Source organism: Falco peregrinus, chromosome 6, assembly GCF_023634155.1.
Source record: "Falco peregrinus isolate bFalPer1 chromosome 6, bFalPer1.pri, whole genome shotgun sequence".
Taxonomy (NCBI): Eukaryota; Metazoa; Chordata; class Aves; order Falconiformes; family Falconidae; genus Falco; species Falco peregrinus.
In genome coordinates this window covers 58,706,993-58,721,603 of record NC_073726.1, presented here as the reverse complement: position 1 = coordinate 58,721,603, position 14,611 = coordinate 58,706,993, and the positions used below count along the sequence as shown (strand labels likewise).

The 14,611-nt window shown below is 53.0% G+C and overlaps 1 protein-coding gene across 1 annotated transcript; it reads right to left on the bottom strand.

Moving 5' to 3' along the window:
- Positions 1-1,183: 1,183 nt before the first annotated feature.
- SOX10 (SRY-box transcription factor 10) lies at positions 1,184-12,093 on the bottom strand. Its single transcript, XM_005232886.3, has 4 exons — positions 11,893-12,093; positions 10,278-10,736; positions 4,077-4,342; positions 1,184-3,674 (listed from the first exon to the last, which is right to left on the bottom strand). The coding sequence occupies exons 2-4, from the start codon at positions 10,685-10,687 to the stop codon at positions 2,965-2,967; spliced, it is 1,386 nt and encodes a 461-aa protein (XP_005232943.1). The 5' UTR covers positions 10,688-10,736; positions 11,893-12,093; the 3' UTR covers positions 1,184-2,964.
- Between the last annotated feature and the right edge of the window lie 2,518 nt (positions 12,094-14,611).

The window sequence follows — 14,611 nt, the reverse complement described above, 5'->3', positions numbered from 1 at the left end:
TGCTGTTCTGTTCATCCATACCATGTCCCTTCTGTCTCCCAACCCTATGATCAGCTCTCCTATCCCTAACTCCACCATGGCTTCTCTTCTTCCCCACACATGCTCGTGACCTGCTCAGCAGTGCAGTAGTTTCTGAACTCTTCCCACAGCCTGTAGTTTGGGATAGAGATTTCTCCTCCCCTCCAGTGAATGACCACAGTCCTATTTTGCACAGAGCTCTTTAGCTGGCATCATCATTGTTAGATCCATTAAGCCATTCTGCTGCTGATGTTCTTGGCCCTATACAGGACTTCATCCAAACAGTGCTATGAGTTTCAAAAAACCTTTGAACATGTTCCACAGTTCTTGGATGTCCTGCTTTCTCTACTCACCCATAAAGCATTTAGTGAACACACACTCACTGGATGGATCACATGTGTCAGCACTGAAACCCTTTGGAATCAATTTGTAATTGTTATGAAGAGTCCATGTGTTAATTGGGATCCTACCTTGCTACCATTGGCCTTGAGAGATGAGACCAATATCTGCTGTACATTTTCTTTCCAAATACATTCATTTAGCCTCCCAGGACCTGACTACACCCAGGATGTCTTCTTCCAACAAGTAAGAAAGTCTATACAACTATTGCTGAATATACTCCCTGTGTGTGTTTGTATTTACATTCTTGCTTGTTGAAGGCAAGATGCCAGGGGGTTGAGTTTCTACAGGGAGACTAATGGTTGCTTCCAAAATACACAAGTTTGTGTATGTGGAGAAGGTTTTTTTTGAAGGAATGTCATCTGCTACCTGGTGATGAGGAACCAAGACAAGAAGCCCCATGCTTCTATTCTGGAGAGCATTAACAATCACACTAAGAAATTCTTGGGTGAAGCATGTACAAAACAGTGCTCCTCTTAACTGCATGTGCTGAAGCTTAGCTGGAGATCAGAAATCAGTGTTACTACATTTTGCACTGAAGAAATGACTGGAGCTGGGGTGTGAACAGAAGATGAGTTTCATCTGCCTCAAGGAGTCTGGTAATCCAGTCGGAGTTCTGCCTGTGGTTTTTTTTATGACAGGCAGAGAAAGGCTGTGCACAGGATCTGTGTGGTGTTGGTGTGACCCATCATACACTGACTGGGGGAAAAAACAAAGACCTGCAGGGAAGAGGTCAAAAAAACCCAGACACGTGAAAATGAAACTGTTAAGGTTATTATTCCATATGTTTAATGCAGAGTTAATGGTGCTAGGACAGCATAGAGATCAAGGAAAGGGGGGTGGGGGAGGAAGGTGCTACTTGCATAAATAAGGGGACAGGGCTGGAAGAGGTTACATGCGTACAAGGAGCAAACATTCTACGTGATCTTTTCAGACACCACAAGGATAAGTCATCCATAGCTAAGGGAGGCAGGAAGGGCATCTGGCAGTCATATCAGCAGAGGGATATAGCGGCACCGATCACAGTCCACGTTTGGTCGAAGTATTTTATCTTTCTAGACTGGAATATCCATTGGAAGGTCCCACAACATGTTTCTGCGATCAATTGCCAGGAGTCATCTTTTCCTGCAACAACTTTTGTGCCAGTTCACTCCCTGGCATGACAAACTGCCCCAGTCCTGGAAGTGATAAAGGAGAAGTAAGCAGACTGTCCTCAGGCATTGGGTTGAAAAAAGGAGGTTGATCTGACTGCAAGAGGTTGTCGCTTCCAGTTTGAAACCCAAAGAGGAAAACAAATTCCTTTGCACCTAAATAGGCTTCTTTTTTTTTTTTTTTTACACTTATCCGAAATTGGGTCCATATGTACCTTGCTTAAAGCCGCAGGAGTATCTTTCCATCCTCAATGTAGATAGGAGGGAGGTGTTGACTGACTGGAAGACATGATGAACGGACGAGCAGGGATGCACACCCCATCAGCCTGAGTTTGGAGTGGGGTTTCAAAGAGAGTGTTGGAATCAACTCGGGGTGTCAGCAGGTGCATAGTAGCTTTCTTGGTGCCTCTTCATTTCAGGCAGGCACAGACAGACATGGAAGAGGGAAGGACCAAGTTTGCTCAGAGGTTGTTTTGGGTACTGAAGAAATTAGAAAAGACTGAGATGCCAGAAATGCCAGACATAAGTGAACAATATAGAGTAACTGTAAGAAAGAAGGATTCACCCACAGCACCTTAATGATTCACTGGTTCTTCCCCGCCTCTCCTGCACCTCCATACGTGAACAGGCATGCGCACACAGGCTGTGATATGAGTAACGCTTAAGACCAACAGTGCGGTTCCTGCGTCGTACGTGTTGTTCAGGCAAGCCTTAAAATTTCCACGTGGGAAAGACTGTGGGATTAAACAGAGACAGGATGAAGAGAAGAGGCGGGGAGAAAAGCTAGGATGCAGCTGTGGAAATCAGCAGGTAAGCAAGTGTAGGTTGGTCTTCCAACAGGGTTCAAGATTCATGCATGTGTGAATCTTAGGTGGGACTGCTGCATGATGCTGATAGCAAGGAAGCCGGCCATGCCATCCTCCCTACTGCTTCTCCCATAAAGTGTTCACCAAGGCTGAGCAATCACCCTTCACCCGCAGCAGGTGACAAAGTGCTGGCCATTGTGGCCTGTTGGAAACACTTGCTAACTCCCTGGAGCAGTTTGGGAAGGAGAAGGAAAGGATAGTCTCTCTCATCATACAGTCCAGGGTGTGCACAACGAAACCCACCACAGACCAGTCACTCCATGTCTAGAATCCTCCTCATCTAGAAAGCCAATAAGGTGTTGCAAGCCAGTCGTGTGGCCTGCATGAAATTGGTAAAGGGCGAAAGGACGAAAAACCTTCCTCTAGGCGGGTGAGCCAGCGATAGCCAGGGTCAAGAAAGGCACTTCTGTATGCTCAGTGGGTTCTGGTGGCTGCGTGGCACTGAGTGACCTTGGAGTTCGGAGGCTCTTCTGCCTGTGCTGATTCTTCGGAGCCTTTCCATCGCTGCTTCGGTCACTGTTCCCCATTCCCTACGGTCTGGAGAGAGTCGTGTACACGGGCTGTTCCCAATGTGTGGGACTATGGGACTGTGGCACAGAGGGTGCAGGGTCAGAGATGGCAGTGTAAAGGGGACGCTGGGAAGGTCCCATATAGGAAAAGGCAGAGTAGAGGCCAGAGGCTTGGGTGGAATGGCTGTAGTAGGGTCCCGAGGGCTGGTGGTCTGGGTAGTCAAACTGTGGCCTGGAGATGGAGGGGAAGGCCGAACCGTAATGGGGCAGACTCAGGGATGTGTAAGCTATCTGGGAGGTGGAGGGCTGGTCAGTGTAATGACCTCCAGGGGCAGACCCCTCCGTTTTCACCTGGGCCTTGGAGTCCACCACTGATGAGGTGGCAGTGGACAAGGAGACTCCATGCTGCTTGGAGATCCAGGCAGAGTGTCCGCTGGCTGCGGCCAGGGCGCTCCCGAGGCCGTAGCTGGCAGCTGCCGCGTAGCCCCCAACATGGCCTGGGTGGCCGGCGTGTCCGTTGGGCGGCAGGTATTGGTCAAATTCATTGACATCAAAGGTCTCCATGTTGGACATCACTTCATGGCTGATCTCCCCGATGTCCACATTGCCAAAGTCAATGTGTGGCTTTCCCCCTTCCCCCAGGGAACGCCCTTCTCGTTTGGAGTCGGCTTTGCCTGCCTGCAGCTCGGTCTTAGGGGTGGTAGGAGGTGTGGGGGGCCCGTGGCTCTGACCTGCAATGTGAAAAACATTTTGAGGAGGAAAGAGAGTGAAGAGATGAGTTACCACTTTATGCCTGGCTTTATACACAGCCCAGCTCTGCTCCTCCCAGTGTGACAGCAACTGTCTGGCTGGAGACTTCAGTGGAGGGGAGAAAGAAATAGCTAGCCAAAACCAAACCTTTTTATATCATCTTGTGGAAAAAGGGAAGAGTGCAGTGATACCTTGCTTGACAAGGAATGCAAGTGCCTGTCAAACTCAGGCACGTCCCTATACCACCGACTCCAGCAGAGTTTGTTGGGTCACGAGCAAGGTGTGAGCCACACCACTGAGGCTTTCACTGTGATTCCTTGTCTTTTTTGAGCCTCCAAGTTGGCTGCAACCTGTCAGTAGGTTCATGGAGACCTGGGACTCACCTGAGGAGTGTTCTGGATGACCATCCGACATGGGCGACCCTTCACCAGGATGCCTGTGGTCCAGGTGGGTGTTCTTGTAGTGGGCCTGGATGGCAGCAGCCCCGCCAGCCTCCCCCTCCACCTGACCTTCACCCTCACCCTGTGTGGCCTTGCCATTTTTCCGCCGGCGGGGCTGGTACTTATAATCAGGATGGTCCTTCTTGTGCTGCATCCTCAGCCGCTCTGCCTCTTCAATAAAGGGCCGTTTGTCACTTTCATTCAACAGCCTGCAGAGGCCAAGGTGGCAAAGAAGAGAAGAGGGGAAGGAGAGGGGCAGGTACATCAGAAAAAAAATGCACCTGTACAGAACATTGTGGGACACAGGGTGTAAATCCATATGGCAGGGTGTTGCACCATTGAAGGCATTTCCCAGAACAACAAGGAGAGCTTGCAAGTGTTTCAGTGGAGACAGTGATGTTTTTGTCCTCCTTGCGAACTGTTAAGCCCTGACACTGGCACTGGTTGGTGTCAGTGCTGGGTCCCCCTTCTCCAGCTGCCTGGTGCTTCTCACCTCAGTAATTTCAACGCCCTTTCTTACATTGCCATGTAAAATAAGGCTGGACAAGCTGCTTTCAAAGGCTCTAGGCAAATTAAGGTCAATTGGGATCATCCTTCAGACTGAAGCAGTGTGACACAGCCTTGCTACCTGTAGTGCTGCCTCCTGCATGTCTCTTGCTCTTCCCCAGACTATTAATTCCAGTTTAACTTCCCACCCTTCCATAGGCTCTGCTCCAGGCTTGAGGCTCTACTGAGCACAAATGGCAGCAACTGGTGTTAGCTCCACAGTACCTATGTTGCTGCATGGAGCTTGCTGGGCCTTTATGCACCTTGCAAGATCCGAGAAGGGGATTAAATAAAATATCAAAGGGAGGGAAACCGTGTGTTCTGCTGTTTCTGGAGCTCCTGCTCATGTTAGACATGGATAATGCAAAAGGCTGAAGCACAAAGGACGAGACCTGCTTGAACTTAGCTGAGCAGTTGTAAAAAAATTAGCTGCTATGTTGCTACCCTTGTAGAAATAGATGAGCTTTGATCTCTGGATGAAAGGCACTGCAGAAATGTAAGCTCCTCCTCTGTATTCCTGCCAGATCATGGGCTGCTCTAGTTAAGATAGGCTTTCTGAGAAAGTGGTGTAGTGTGCGGGCAGGATGGCTCACAGCGTTGCTCAAGCCTTTAGCAGTGTCTCAGCTGGAAGCACTTCAGTTTCATTTTATGATTTTTACCCTCAAATATTCTTGTGACTCAAGGTCATCCTGCTTCCAGCCAGAAACCAGTGCTCTCAGAAGGGACCAGCCTTCCCATGACTTGCAACTCCCAACAGCCATTAGAAATGGCAGGGCTCCCAAACGGCAAAAAATATAAATATTCCGTTTAGGAGATGTCCATGCCTTTTTCTCCCCAGCAAAAGAACTACCTGGGGATGGGGCTGTGTCAGCACCTCAGAACCCCTGAAGCCCTCAGCAATGAAATGCGACCAACTCTGTGAACCTATAGGCTCTGAGGAAGATACAAAGGCCTGAACAGGCCTGAAAAACTGAAGACAAAGAGGAGGCATGGCTCAAGGAGCACACAGATAATTCTGGTGGGGAATCATAGGAGTTGCCAGCAAGTAATGTGTTGGTTCCTAACCATTCCCTTTCCCCCAGCTCTTTGTGCATCCCCTTGGCGGGCAGCCAGAAGGTGTATGGCATGGGCTGGAGCCCGTTACAGTGCTGACCTGGGCTCACTCCAGGCAGCCTGAGCAGGTCACAGCCGCACACCACATTCCTCCACTGCCTTAATCCTGGAGATTAAAGCAACTGACCCACCATGAATCCAACACCAGCTTTCCTGTCTCCCTCCCACCACCATACACCATGCTCACACATCCTGGAGGGCTCTAATCCCTCAGCCTGTGCTGCTCCAGACAGTCCTCCAAGGGGACTTCAGGGACATCATGTCCAAGCCTTGTAGTCATTGTGGACTGGAAGGTGACCTTGCCTTGGCAAAACCCTCATCTTTGCAGAATGCCTCATCTCCACGGGAGGTGGAGAATAGAGGCAAAACCTGCAGCCTTGCAACCTGGGACTCTTCACTACATGGCAGCCGTGCTCTGGTGTCCCTGCATTCCCAACTCAGGTGATGCTAAATCTAATAAGGTGCTGTGGCTGGGAATGAAAGATTTCTTTCTGTGCGGGCACCTCTTGGAGCAAGAGGGCTGTAGGCTGCACAACCAGATTTGATCTGCAGAGCAGGCTGCATGGCAAGCTCAGAGCAGAGCCTCCTCCAATGGAGACCAAAGATCGGCCTGACGGATCCATCTTGTGGATGGGGTGAACCAGAGCCACTCAAGGCGATGCAGGAGTCAGATCCCTGCCCTCTGAGTTATGCCCAAGCGCCTCACCTCCTCTCCCCTTGACAGCAGCCCACGGGCAGTGCCACCAGCAGGACAGCAGTGAATCCACTCCCCGTGGCTTAGTGTTCTCCTTTCCAAGGCTGCTTGCTCCCTCCTCCCTCCCTCTGGGATCAGAGCTCAAAATCGGCTTTAGCAAAGTGAAACTGGTGCAAGCAGGCAAAGGCCAGGAGATTTGGGGGGATTTGGATTTCACTTGCTTCCTGCCCTCCCCCTCCTGCCCCCCATGCTCCCCAGGCCATAATGCAAAGGAATCTTGCACGGGCAGAGAAGTTATGGATCACAGAGCAAAGCCCTTCATGGGGTTTAACCAAGCCCTCGCCACCCTCCCCAACACTGAATGCTCACCCCCCAAGCTGAGGGGACAGGGGCAAACATCTAGTGCCCCACTCTGGGAGGAGAAAGAAGAGCCAAAATCTTTCTGCCCACCTCTGGCAGCCCCCCCTCCAGCTGCCTGGCAGCGCACCGCGCTGCGTGCCAGTGGCTCGACGGCCAGAGGCCTGACCCTGGGACGGAACTCAGCTGCTGATGAGTCAGTGGAGTGATGGGGATGGTCACTGGGGCTGATGCAAGGCAACGGCTGGCTGGGAGCAAAAAGCAACTGGGTGGGCTTTCCTATACATGCACGGCACCAGATTTGGTGGGCATGACCCTATAGCCTGGGTGCTGCCACCCCCGTGCAAAGATCCCTCCATCGGGTCCCCTCGCTCCTCCCTACCGAGCCTTCCGCACCTTCTTCCCATGCCTTATTTGTTTCTGGCCCCGGAGGTGGTGCTGGCTGGCATTTTGGCTGAGAGTCATGCCGACATTTTCAGCAGCCAGCCTCCATTTGAAAGCCGCTCCTTGTCCCACCCCGGGAAAGAAAAGCAGCCAAGGCAAGATTTCACAACCGTCAAGCACAAAAACCCTCCCTTCTTCTTTTTTAGTACATTCAGTTCATCGACTGCACCCCTCACACCCCCCAAGTGGGTACAGCCGGGGAGGTGGATAGGGCTGTAATCCCCCCGGCGCTGCACTTGGGGCCGGGTGGGTAGTGCAGCCATCAGGGCACGTCCTGCAGCCCTTCCCAGCGAGGGCTGGGGCCCGTGGTGGTCACAGCGGTGGCACGGAGCTGGAGCAAAGGCCAGGCTTAAAAAGAAAGCCTGGGCCATTGCAACCTGTTTTGCAGAGGCATGTGGGATGGCACTGGGGTTATCGCTCAATCTGCTAGCTGCCTTTCAAGGTTTCCCAGCCTCTGCCATCCCCACCCAGTGCCGATCACTGGGGACGTGCTTGATTTAATGGTGGTCTGCAGGCAGTCTGCATGCTTACCAGCACTTGACTCTCTGCCTAGCATGCCCTTGCCCTTTACCTGGATAAGCTCAGAGCAGCCCACGTGGAAATATAAGCCATCCACATTTTCCAAAGCTGTAGGGTTGGGGTGGCCACCTTGTAATGGCAGGGATATGTGAACAGCCAGGGCCCTTTGCAGGGACCCTTGTCAGATGTCCAAGACTAAGCCGTACAGAGCAAAACATGGCTGCTCTCAGTGGTACCGGTGCATAGGAGCTTTACCTTTGGGATAGCGTAGATGAAGGTGGTGGGAACCTCAGTGGATGAAGACCCAGCCGTACCATGACTAGAAGGTGAGGCTCAGGGCTACTATCCAGGTAACCTTTGGGCCACCACCCCTGGAATTTTGTGGGCTGATGTTTCTCCCCAGCCTCACAGAAAGACACATGCACGTGGTCCTTCCCAGGCCAGACACTGACTGCATCCATAACCCAGCTTACTCTGCTGTATGGTCCCTGTAGGGATTGACATGGCCCAGAGAGCTGTGGCCTGCACTAGGGACACTCGGAGAGGAGACATGTTCAAGCAAAGCAGCCAGGTGGCAAACCCAGCAGCACGCAACAACCCTAGGCCTCATCCTGCAAGCTTCTACACCTGACCACGTGGTGCCCTAAGAAACAGCCAGGGACCTTGTCCATCGTCCAGTGGCAGCATCCCCCTGCTCTGAGTCCTATGCAGTCAGTGGCAGGAGCCATGCCCTGGGAACAGGGAGGCAGCGGGGTGTGTGAAAGCGGTCACAGGCCAGGGGCTGTGTCTCCCTGTGCTCTGAATGCACTATGTATGGAGGATTTCACTGCTCTGCTATATTTTCAGGGGAAATGCAGTGTCCAGAGGGAGGCTGTTGCTCTAAAATCTGGCAATATTTTGCAATAACCAAATGATACTTTGAAGTAAAACTTTGGGAACAAAAAAGGTGGGTTACCCCCCCCACATACACCTCTTCCAGCACAGCTTCACAGTCCAGAGGCTGGCAGCAGAGCCCCAGGTGGGAGGAAGTGCTGTGGTAAAGGAAGGGAAGGCAGCGGGGAACAAAGCGGGGAAGCGCATCAGATGAGGTATCTGCAGTTGCCCTGCCTTCAGCATTCCAAAGAAATCCCTTTCTTGGGCTTACACTAAACACTGACAGGTGGGGGTAAGCAGGCTGATGCAGCAAAGGGAGAAACTAATGGTCAAAGGCTCTGTTCCTTGTGAGCAAGGAGGTTTGAAGCCAGGAGGAGCCCGCTGCTGGAAAGGGTGTGTTTTACTTCTGCTTGGAAAAATGTCTCTTGGCCCACCCAAGGTTGAGGTCTTCCTCCACTAAATGCTGCCAGGCCAGGAGAGAGAAAAAGAGGGGCTGTTTGCCTGATGCTTGGTTTGTGTTGGTTAGTGCAAGGCGAGGCAGAGGATCCTGGGGACTTGTGGCAGAAGGTTGATGTGGTTATCAGCAGAGACCGTCAGATGGGAAAGAAGTGGCATGGCCAGCCTGACACACTTGGCTTGGGCACAACACCTCTCTGCACACCTATGGGCCAGCTGCAATCGATCAGGGCAGCCTGTGGGTCTGCTGGAGGAAGGAGGAGCTGGTTGGGGAGGGTATATAAAGGACCCAGGGATCTGCACAAATCCAAAATTATAATGGGCGCAAGAAACTGGTGGGGCCAGAGAAGGAGCGTTTGTATGCTGGCGAGAAGGGAGGGCATCTCTCTGGGTGCAAAGGGAGATGGGGCTGGTCTGAGCCAACATGTTGCAAGAGAGACTGCTAAGCTGGGATTGTTGCAGGTCTCTTCCTTTCTGCTAAGCCTCAGCCCTACTTTCTAGCAGGGTCTGTCCTTTCCATCTCACTGAAACTGCATGGCCTGCCAAAACTGGGACCATCCTGGGAAGGATGGGTGTGGGGCTCTGACCAGCTGCCTCCCTTCCCCTGACCTTCCTTCCTGGCCATAACTTGGTTTTCCACTTGCTCTGTGGCACTGTGTGGACAATAACCCCTGTGTCCTGTCCCAGCACTGGGACCCGAGTTCAAACAGGCTTGAGGTAGCCACCAGTGAGTTAAGTTGGATGGGACTCAGCCTGGTTCCTGCTAGTGCATAACTTGGCCCAAAAGAAAAGGTGAGCCAAGAAAACAAGATTTCTCCTGGCAGTCAGGCAGGAGAGGACCAGGACAAGGGTGTCCTGATCAGGAACAACAGGGGAAGTTAGTGGGAAACGTGTGGAAAGGGCTGCCACCCGGGATGGAGGTAAGCTCTGCTGAGGAAGCTTTCACTACATCAAACCACCACTCTTGCCCCAGTCACTGACTGTGCCTCCTGCAAGGGGGCTCCCTGCAGGGAAGGAATTCCCCTCAAGGGACACCCCTTCCATCCCGCTAAGTCTCCGTCCTTCCATGTGACCGCACAGTCCTCTCCAGGACACTTCCAGACCTCAGCCCTTGCGTTCCCTCTCCGCCCGTCTGCTCTTACCTCCAGAGCTTCCCCAAGGTCTTACTGAGCTCAGCATTGTGGAGGTGTGGGTACTGGTCAGCCAGTTTCCTCCGGGCAGCCTGTGCCCAGACCATGAAGGCATTCATGGGTCGCTTGACGTGGGGTTTGCTCTTGTTACTTCCATTGACCCGGACAGGCATGGGTACCAGTGTCCAGTCATAGCCGCTCAGCACCTGGCTGACAGCCTCGCGGATGCACACCGGGAACTTGTCGTCGTCTGCCTCCGAGTCTTGCTGTTCCTTCTTGACCTTCCCCATCTCCCCATTCCCGGAGCTGGTGAGGTGCGGGGAGTTGTCCGCCACCATGGAGGGTCCTGGCGAGAGGCAGTGATGGTCTTCAGAGCCCACTGGGCTCATCTCCACTTCCGAAAGGTCTTGGTCATCAGCCATTGTTACTCTCGAGCCCTTTTTCTCTTCCTTCTTGGTGTCCTTCTTCTCACTGGGGAGGGGAGGGAGGAAGACAAAAACAAAGGAAAGAAAGGAAAGAGGGGGAAAGAGAGAAAAGGAGACGCAACCACCAAATCTGAAGGGGGCTCCAAGGTCTCTGAAGAGCTGACCACGAGACAGGGGCCGCTCAATAAAAGCGCAAGCAAAGCAATAGCCATGCACACCACAAAACCCGTGATCCGTGGGGGTGGGGATGGGTCGGGGCCCCTGATTAATTGGGATATTTCTCCTTATCTCTGCAATCGTCTGGAGATGACATGTGCAGAGCGGCCTGCGGCAAGAGGGATAAGGGGGGTTGGGGACCTGAAAGGCGAGAGGCATGGACTGTCCTGTCTGGGCGCAGATCCCCACAGGGAGCGGGATGGAGAGGATGGCCGCAAAACTTGTGTGGGGAAGCGCCCCTCTCTTTCGAAGATGTGTGGTGAAATGCCAGCGCGGTGCCCAGGGGCAGGCGTGGGAGGGGGAGCACTGGCACCATATCGATAAATCAGAAGGGACCTATATTCCAGCTACCAGGGAAGCTGAGCGAGCACCGCTGGGCGGGGACCGAGCCTGGGCCCCGGTTTCGCACCTGGAGACCCTGATCCCAGCTGTTAGGAAGTGCCTCTGCAGGGACACCCCATCCCTCACCCTCCTCTCGTAGCTCATAAAGCAAATATTTAAAATACATCTACACACGCACACCTATTTATGTGTCTGTATGCATATACATATTCACATTCAGATATATATATAGATAGATACAAACAGAAACCAAGTTTAACTTTGAGACAAGCCAAGGCTTTGGGCTGCCTGCGCCACGCACTCCTCCTCTCTCCTTCTGTCTGCAGTCATCTCTACAAGCCCCTGCTGCCGTGCAGCAGTTCCCCCCTTGGAGAAAGAAGCACTCTAAAAATAACGGCCTTGCCATCCCCCCCATCCAGCAATAAAAAAAGGAAGAAAGAAATAAAAACAAAAAAAGTGATAGAAAAGCATGCCTCTGGCTTAGCTGAAAGAGAGCCAGTGCAAAGCAAGGGCTGCTATCCCTCCAGTTTCAGAGGACCACATGGATGCTCACAGGGGTAATTAAGAAAAGTAAAAGAAAGTAGAGGGAAAAGCATGAGCAAATGTGTGCGCGTGTGTGAGCGAGCTTAGGTAGGAAAACTTACGTTGCTGGCCAGTGTGCCGGGCAGATCCTGTGAGGGCTGTGATTTGTATCCCAGTATCCCCCCGTTCCCCCTGCCAGCCCCAGCGGCGTCAGGGCGTGCGGTGCGGTGCGGGGAGGCTCTCAGGCGAGTGCCATTCCTAGAGGGAGGCTTGGTTTTTACTAATACCCCGGCTGGATGTCTCTAGCTGGCTTTGCTGCTTAGCACCGGGGGAGGGAAGGGCGGAAGGTGGAGCCAAGCACTCCTCGGAGCCAGAATACGGCCGGTCAGGGACAGCGGGGAGGGGACGCAGGCAGCCCCCCACCCCACCTCAGCTGCCGGCACGTTCCCCGCTTTCCCCTGGTGCCAGCTTCTTCACAAGAGCTGCCAGCTGTGGGCTGCTCTTGGCGGCATGGCCACCCCAGAGACGGTGCTGGAGGAATCACCCCCAGTGGGGTTGTGGTGGTGGGGTGCTGGAAGGGTTCTGGGATGGTTTGGGGAGATGGGTGTGCACCCCAGGACTGGGATCCCCCTCCTTCCCCCTGTTAGCACGGTTGCTTCTGTGGGGTCTGGTGCCCCCCATGTGCCAAATAAGTCCTGGTCCCCACCCCAGAGTGTCATGGGGACCCTGCCGTGCTGCAACAAGTTGGCCCGGGACCCCAGGGTCAAGACGCTGGCCAAAAGGGCATCCTCCTTCAGACCTGAGTCTGTGGGGTGGGAAAGGGGATGCAGGAGGTCACAGGTGTCCCGAGGATGGAGGACATCGGGTCCAGGGAAAATACCATGCTGCTGGACAGTGGATACCAGTTTGAACCTTCTTAGGACTTTTGCACCCTAGGAATGGGCTTGTCACAACATGTTCCTCTCTGTGTGGTCTTGCCAAGGCAAGCAGGCTCTGCTTCCTCCAACATGCTGAATTGCTCCTGAAGGCAAATGTGGGGTCTTTCACAAGGAAAGGGAGGTCTCCTGATGAGAAGGACTCACTCACTCAACCTCATTCTTGCTGCTCACGCACCAGGACACATAGAGGATCTCAGCACCCAATGGGTTACCACATTCTCCATCTCACCTTCCATTTTTTGGCTCAATTTCCATCCCAGATGCCTCGGATAGTTGGCTGCTTCTGTTTCCTTTGTCACCAGGGCTGGTATAGACCAACACCAACCCTGTAACTGTGAGAGGTCATCCACAAAAAATCTGATGATCCTCCTAGGTCCTCCTGAGTTAGCAATGAGAAAAACGTAGCTCCTGCCCCAGCTGCTTGCTGGTCAGCCAACCTGAAGACACTTCAATGCTAAGTCAGTAAATAGAAAGAGATGAATGGATGTGAGCCAGGGCACCAGCTTCAAGGAATTTCAAGAACATTTTCAACTCCTGTAGCACTTGTCAGAAACCCTGCTGGAAAGACCCAGCAAAAATGCTGGGTGGCACCACATGAAGCATAAGTCCCGAGGATGGTGCTGAGCACCTGAGGAAAAGCCCTCAGAGCAAACCTGTGGGGCTGGCCACTGCCCTTGCAGACCTGGCTGACAGCACAGGGCTATTTCCCTGCACATCTGCCATTGCCTTGAGTAAGTAAAGCTCTAAAATCATAGCGTGGCTGCAGGGAAAACCTTCACTAGAGCCCAGTGAGAAGTCTTCACTGAACAGAGCTGGGCGGGGAAACGGCTGCATGCCATTGGCATCAAGTGGGCAGAGGTGCTTAAAGGTGCCTCTTGCATCCCTCAAAAAAAAAAATCTCAAGGGATCACCTCCTACCTTTCTTCTTTTCGGCACTACCTACTCCAGAAGAAAGACGGGCTCAGATACTCTTCTCCATATGATGCCTTTTCCCCTTTGGAAGAGAGGAATTTGTATGCTGAGTAACCCAAAGGAGAACCTAGCAAAACAGCACTGAGGCCCTGCTTCCTTGACCAAAGTAGGGTCTGGTGAACCTCAAGTCTTGCAGTATAGGATGAGTTCTCTCACCAAGACAGACTGTGGTTGTGGGTGTCATGAGAAGGGGTCCCATGACACAGGCAGAGGCAGTTTGGCAGTTCACCCTCTGTCTGGCAGACAGATAACCAGCAAAACCAAACAGGGTGAGGTCACTTTGTGCAAAGTTGTCTGTGGCCCACTGGATGCAGAGGCAATGGTGCTGCAGAGTTCATGGCATCTTCCCCCCGCCAGCAAGGCTCACCCTCTCGGGTCCAGAGACCCTGCATATGAGGTGTGTGAGAACTGGAAGGACGGGAGGGTTGGTCTCCTGTCCCACAGGGAGATAGCCACTGCTGAGAAACACTGCCCTGCTTGGTCCCCTGACTGCAGCCAACTTCCAACCTAGGGCAGAAAACTGCCAGAAAAGGGTGTTTATTTGCCCTCCCTTTAGGTGGTGGGTTCCTGTGGACCCCCTGGGAAAGTGGCAATGGGGCAGGGACTTCTCATGTCCCTCCAGAGTGGGTGTACAGGGTGCTGGGCACCAAGTGGTAGGGAGCGAGAGGCCAGGGATCCTCCTAGCACTTTGTTGGAGATCCCCAAGCAGGAGCCCCGCAGGGCACTGAGAGGAGCTTCAGAGCCTGCACAGCTCATACCCCAAATGCAGCAGCCTCTTGGCAAGCTCTGTGGGGAGAACAAGATGGTGCTTGATCCCAGCAAGACCGTGAGTGGTGAGGCTCACGTCTTCCTGCGTGCCCATGGAGTCTGGGTGAGCAGAAGAGCACCTGACCCACCACTCCCAACTGGGGCAAGAAAGAGATCAGACCTG